The 7,208-nt window shown below is 38.4% G+C and overlaps 1 protein-coding gene across 1 annotated transcript in view; it reads right to left on the reverse strand.

The window, feature by feature from the left end:
• Positions 1-6: 6 nt before the first annotated feature.
• The window catches only part of LOC132172365 (uncharacterized), a gene marked incomplete in the record, with an annotated part of 22,579 nt that continues 15,377 nt past the window's right edge, over positions 7-7,208 (reverse strand). The window contains 7 exon segments of the mRNA XM_059583852.1: positions 7-537; positions 1,488-1,610; positions 1,920-2,204; positions 3,296-3,579; positions 3,665-3,895; positions 6,214-6,387; positions 6,571-7,173. Of these exon segments, the coding sequence (XP_059439835.1) occupies positions 405-537; positions 1,488-1,610; positions 1,920-2,204; positions 3,296-3,579; positions 3,665-3,895; positions 6,214-6,387; positions 6,571-7,173 (1,833 nt within the window).

The raw sequence follows: 7,208 nt of genomic DNA on the forward strand, positions 1-7,208 counted from the left end.
CATAATGCAATTTATGCTCTCTCTCTCTCTCTCTCTCTCTCACATTAATTAAAATTATTAAGATAATTTTATCCCACTATTATAATCTATTATTAAAATTTCTAAGAAATGCACAAAAAAAATCATTATTTTTACGTAATCATAGACCTTTTAACTGGGTGATGTCTCCCCCTTCCCTATTAAGAATTTGGATTCTAGACTCTAGATGGGTGCGGTTGGGATTCAAGGGAAGGCTTCCCTTTCCCCCGGTCTAGGGTTCCATCTTTGCTGGTAAGATGGGCGGCCAACTAATCTAGTCTACTCTTCGCATGTGTACCCTTCATCTTTGCTAGAAATAAAATCACTTTCTAGGCATTGGCAGCTATACATAAATTTAATTTATGAGCATTGCTATACGCCTGAAATCATTTATCTATTCTAAGGTTGTTACAAAGATGTCCAAGTTCCGGCCTGGCATCCATCCACGATGTGAATTCCATCTCAGCTGCAGAGGTGCTGTAAAGGTAGGACCTGAAGGTGATTAAGAAGAAATACCGCCTACAGAATGGACAAAAAGAACACCATTATGAGAAGAAAAATGCGTGAATTACAACTCATTTGAGAAAAAAAGAAAAAAAAAAAACACATTTTAGTTTGAGTAATTGGAGTCACATCATACACTCTAAAAAAAAAAAATTAACGCCCCCCAATCACATGCTGACATATATAAGCATGTTGTAAAAGAATTGTAAACTAGTGCAAGTCCAGCATTTTTCTTTTAGTTTATCAGCTTGACAGTAATGTATCCACTAAATCCGTGAGCAACTTCCTTTAAAGCTGACATTCAAAAATTAACTATACGCATAATAACCCATTGCTAAGCAGCATGAAAATAGAAGGGATGCAACCTAAACAACTAAACTAGCCTTGCCTTTTTCAGACCATTGACCAAAGCCAAAAATTGCTCAACACTATTCATCCCTAGCATGATCTGGTGGGAGGCAAGAATTAGAAGCTATGCCCCTCACTTAAAATGTGGACCATTTGCTACTGTCAACAGAAAACGAGCATAACTAGATATTGTTCCACTTGAAGTGCTTTTAGGGTGAAGACCATGGATACTGATAACCACATTCATTGGGAGATCCTTTTTAGCTATCACATTTCTAATACTTAAGCCAACAAAAAACAAAGCTCAAATGCTCAACATAAATTTCTGCTTTATCTCTGAAAGTAGGAGAAGCAAAAACTGGCACACCTAGAAAAAGAGTCATCAGGCACCACCATGCTTGATGGCGAACCACCTCTGCAAATGTTCACTCCCTTAACTTAAAAGTTTACACTCATCTAATACAATTAATGGAGGAGGTCTGTTGCCTGCCACAATGAGCCCGCTTACCCAAAGAAAAGGCTGTAGTGAAAGAGGAATAGACTCACCAAAAAGAAAGAGGAACAGAACAAGAAAGTCAGTGAAGGCTGTTAGACTCAATTGCTGTACATGAACTAACCTTAAAGCCTTTATACCCATATCCATGAGGTAAGCTCCGTGCTCATCATCAGCATTTGGGAAATTCCCAAGTTCCTTACTATAATCAAGAATATCATTTCGTAAATGCCCTGCACCTGCACACCTTTAAAATGAAGGAACCAACTCAGCACCGTCAGTTAAAAAGAGTCAATTTTACGATAGTGCCAACTCTCAGAAAGTATAAAATAAAACAAAAGCCAATTGATTGCATGAACACTCAAAACAAAAGCACCAGCCTCTCTCTCTCTCCACCCCTCCCCCAAGGAAAAGGGGAGAAAGAGATCCAGCAATAACAACTATTACAAGGTCAACTTATGACCATTTCCTTTTTTTTTTTCCTCAGTCAAGAAGATAAGGAGTTTATACATGAGTACTCAAGAAATGACATTTGAGTTCTCAATAAATGACATACCTTTCAATAACAATGTCAACATCTGCTTTGCTTTGGGGACCATACACAAGTACTCTTGTAAGGCTTAGTATGTCACGGTAATCACCCATCTTGCGTGCTTCTTCATCAGAAGCTCGAGAAGGCAAGTTCTCTTCATTCATAGAGGGTAGATTTGTATCAACCAATGACTCCGGAATTTTTGATGCAAAGTTTTCCTCAGCACCAAGTCTAATACAAATGATTGCCATTGCATATGCAACTCCTCCAAACCCTGTGTGTGATACAAAAAGGTAACACCCTGCAGCACTATATAAGAAGCCATTGTTAATTTTATCTCATTACTTAATTGAGTAAAAACTACACATGCAGCTGGGCTACATCAGATATTATGCAGTATAACAGAGACATTCTGTAAAATTAATGACCCAGTCACCTCAGCTGGTGTAACAGCCTTTGGATGGACAACAGCTTTAAAATGTTGAAAAAAAAAGGACAATCACTGTAAATCTAAATTGGTCCAAAGCGGAAAGATCAGCACCCGATCATATATCGTGATCTTGGGTATAAAGAAAATCATTGTTATAATCATTATCAATATTTTTCTTTGTAATAATCACGTACAGACCTTAAGTAGTTGTGTTAATTTTGAGAAAGGAGAAGAAGAATAAGAAGAGGCAGAGAGAGAAGTTAACCTAAAGACTTTGCTTGTAGATGGAATTGAAAAGATATGAGGCATGAAGAATTGGGAGGAAAGAAATTTTGGATTGGATATTTAGTGAGACATAGGGATAAATTTATAATAAAATAAATGGAATCTTCTACTAATAAGATCTCACTACTCTTTAACAGAAGGGGTCTGTGAACATTTGACAGCCAGAGGTTGGTTGGAACATAAATGTAACGAGAGAAACTACATTTACCCCCTTCAATCTACCATCCTTATTGCACTGTTCCCCAAATATTTCAATTTGGTTAATGTACCTTACTGATCTATCATTGAGGTTGCAATGTTCCCCTTTCTACCCCAAAAAGACAAAAATACCCCTAAAGATAGAAAATAAATAAATAAAAATAAGGGCAAAAAAAAAAGTCGATGATATAGTAGTGACCCACGGAGCGGCGCTGGGGCCATGGGTCACCAGCTGACCCAAGGCCACGCCATGGGTTAGATTTTAGATTTTTATTTGTTAGGAGTATTTTTGTCTTTTGAGGGGCAAAAGGGGTTGCAACCCCAATAGTAGATCAGTCGGTACATTAACCAAATAGAAAGAATGGGGGAACATAGCAAATTGGGTAGCAGGATGCAGCAAGCTGACACAATTAATTACTAATATACTACCTTACCGACCATAACATCCATACTGCCGATAGCACACATGTTAGGCATGAATACTTACTCATCTTTACAGCACTGGATTGCATCAACATCAGAAGCTAAAGCCTCTCTCTCTCTAGTCAATGGTATTCTCCTATACATAATATTATAACCCTCATCTTTCAGAGCAGCATATACTTCAGCAGGTGTCTTCACATCATCTGCTAAGATGTTTTCCCAGTATCCTATGACACGGGACTGATTTAGTGCTGGACTATATTCTTCACGATGTAAAAGCATCCGTCCACCAGACTTTCTGACCTCAGATAATATATCTTCTTTTAGTCGTGCCTCCATGTGTTCCACCTGCATAAAGAGTACAAGAACATGGGAAAACATGTTGTGGCTCGTGACTTGATTTTAGAAAAGGATAACAATCACAGTGACATACCACAGGACCAGTAATTCCCATGTGCTTGAGTGTATCTACTGGCTTATTTAGGTCCCTTAGGACAAATGGTGTGCCATTAATGTAAACAACTGCTTCTTCCCTCAGATCAGTTAATACTACTTTATGAGCAACAGATCCTTCTGCTTTAGGCTTGGCACCTAAATATGCTAGCATCTCTTTTGCACCAGCAATTGTTGGAGTCGCCATGCTATACACAGGGAATCTGTCTACCTGAAACAAATGGAAGTTTTAGGCTTAAAACAGTGTAGAAACTTTTCATAGTGTAGAGTTTATCTCTTGATAAGCACATCAAAAGCTGGTTATAAAAGGAACTTTGCTTATATACTTTTCAAATATGTAAACTAGAAACCATATTGGAATGTTTCACAAATGGCTTGACCTTATCCAACCAACAAATTGGACCTAAAGAAGGCCTTTCGCCAAGCTTTAGGGAGGATGCATAACATTTTGAGAATAATGCATCAAACAGTGTAGTGAAGAAGCAGTCCTATGAGATCTAGCTGTAGTTGATATGTCTTTGCTTTATGGCCTTTTACCTGCCTACAAGAGCACACAATACATTTACATATTCTTACTCATAATTACGTGCATACTATTGTGAAGCATTAAGGCTATGTTTCTCCACTTAATTGAATTGCCTTGTTCATTACCTTACTAACTGAACTTGGATTATATATATATATATATATATATATATATATATATATATAAACTTTAAATGAAATTATATGTAGGCTGGCAAAACGGGTTGGCGTGTCGGGTTTGAGTCGACCTGCCAACCCGAACGCAACCCGTTTAGCTAAACAGGTCAAACCCTTCAACCCTGACACAACCCGTTTAATAAACAAGTTGACACGACACGACCCATCTAACCCGTTTATTAACCGGGTCGTGTTAGGTTGACATGACTCAACATGACCTGTTTGACCTATTTAAAGTCAAAATCCCATTTTTCACCAAACAAACGCCCAAATTTGAGTTTTTCATTGAAATTTCATCACATCATAGGCTTAATATTCCAAAACAAAGGACCCAAGAGATCATAACCAACTAGGTTGGTGAAAATGGATTGAAAAAGAGAAACACCCAAATAGAGATTAAACCAGATATAACTGAATTTCATAGCGAACAAAGCAAGGAAAACACCAAAGCAAAATAGGAACACCTCAAAGGCCTTCTTTAGGTCCTGATCATCACCCCCACAGACGTCCCTCTTCATCAGCCTTAAAAAGTCTTGGAAGTCCAACATATTGTCCCCGTCCGAGTCTCATTTTTGTTAACAGCACCCTGTACCCCAGTCAGCTTGGAAATGCTAGCTCTCTGCACCAACTAAGCAATATGCTTGCATGCCATGGAGATGCTCAACAGCACAATAGTGAGCTCGGAATCAATTTCACCCCTATGTTCTTGCTTCAACAACCAGTTCATTAGCGTTTGAATCTCAACAACCATTTTGAGGTCAATACAGCACAGCTCACATTCAAGCCAGGTTGCTATCATGCTATTTTACTTGACGTTGAAGTAACGATTCACAGCAAGAGAGCGGGAGAGCAAGAGTCAGAGACGGTGGAGGGAGGGGAGAGTCCTAGAGAATGAGATTTGAGAAGCTTCTAGGCTTCTAGCCCTAAGTTTTAACTTTTAAAGGTTTAACTCTTAAACTTCTACTTAAAAAAATGATTTTTAAATAAATGGGTAAGAAGGGTCAACCCGTGGGTCAATTGGGTTGACCCGTTTGGCACATTTATTAAATGGGTTGACCCGAACCCATTTATGCCAAACCCTAACCTTATAACTTCGTGTCGGATTCGCAGGTTGTGTCAAAAATTGTCAGTCCTACTTGTACAAGCTGAGCTCGAGTTGTTTATGAACAAGGTTCATTTATACCCCCTCTGTCCAAGACAATATAGTTGGAAGACTAGAACAAATTCCATATGGAGCAACCATGCAATCAATCTCATTAAGACCAGAAATTAGCACAACCAAATTCTGATGGACCATGCAGTTAGTAGGCTTTCAGTAACCCAACATATAGGAGGTCCAAACTCCAAGGAAAAGAGGTCGAATCAGGGGCTGTACAGTCATCTAACCTATCAACAAAGCTTTCAGTGACAAAATACTTTAGCTTGAAACATTTGCTGGTAAGGCACACCCATTGATACCAGGCGCTGTAACAGAAAGAAGGAATATTTACTTTTGGCATGGAATACTAGCCAGGATAAGAATGAACGGATTTCAGGATCTTCTTTTATTTTTTGATCCCTGATATGTTATATTAAATGCCCTGTAAAGAGTACTGAAAATAAAATAATGCTTTCCAACTTAGTTCAGCTCAGATAAAAATATACTAAAACACCAATTTAATCAAAGTGCAATGCTTACGGACTAAATGAACTTATGATGTCAAACTTATAAGAGATGCTCATTCTACTTGCGCATAATCGATCCAGTAGGTTCCCATTGGATAATTTGTGTTACCTTATGCATGACAAAATTAATGATAATTATTTGCTTTTGGAGTAATCATATACCTTGTAAACATGTGGTGCACCATGAATTGGTATGTGGCTGGAAGTTCTTTGACCAGGAAAGAAATACATTTTCAGTATAGAGCCTTTCCCCAAAACAGAACCGTTACGGGATTTAACAATGGCATCCATCACCGCATCACCATGGTGGGATTCATGTGGTGCTCTCAACTCCTCCTGAGTTCCAAAATTAAAATAAGTGATGCAATCATCTCCAAGTCATTAAAAATAAAATAATATAAAATTAAACAAAAAGAACTACAATGTTAAGAAAAACTGTTTCATTATGCCCTTTGACTCTCCAAGCTCCTAGTAAAATAATTAATAAATCCAAGTCTCAATGAATAGAAGAGGATTTACAGGGACAGTAAAAAATCGCCCAGGCCTTAATCGTATGCTCCATTTCATAGCTTGAACCTCTGGTCTCTGATGCAACCAATTCTTAAAGGTCATCCTGGATTCTCCTTGCCCACAAAACCCATCAAAAGCTTCACTTCCAAGATATGCTGCAAACGCAATTAAACGGAAGTACCGCTCTAAATACTCAGCACCACGGTTCAACGCAACCCTCCTAACCCTGGGCTCAACATGTTGTTGATTGAATACCTTTCTATATTGCAGAACCGCTTGTCGTATGTTTTGCAGGGCAGAACATCTATCAATAATGGCATCCAAGGCCTCTCGGCATTCAACCCCATTATCAAAAAATCTTGTTATCTTCCATAACAACAGGATGTCATTTATGCCAAAAGCCTGACCTTGCTCCTGTGTGGACCTTACTTTTGTAGTACAGGACGCTGATGCAGCAACATTACCTCCACTTTCTTCACCGCTTGAAGTACCACCATTCACATCTTCATTGGTCATATCATCGAGCATAATTTTGATAGGTCTTCCATAATCAATTCGAAGTTTCAAAAGGCAAGCAATTACAGTACCAGTGGTCGTCCTTCCTCTACCCATCTGTGAGTATCAAAAAATCATTTAAGGTAAACAAA

The sequence above is a fragment of the Corylus avellana genome, chromosome ca2, assembly GCF_901000735.1.
Source record: "Corylus avellana chromosome ca2, CavTom2PMs-1.0".
NCBI classification, from domain to species: domain Eukaryota; kingdom Viridiplantae; phylum Streptophyta; class Magnoliopsida; order Fagales; family Betulaceae; genus Corylus; species Corylus avellana.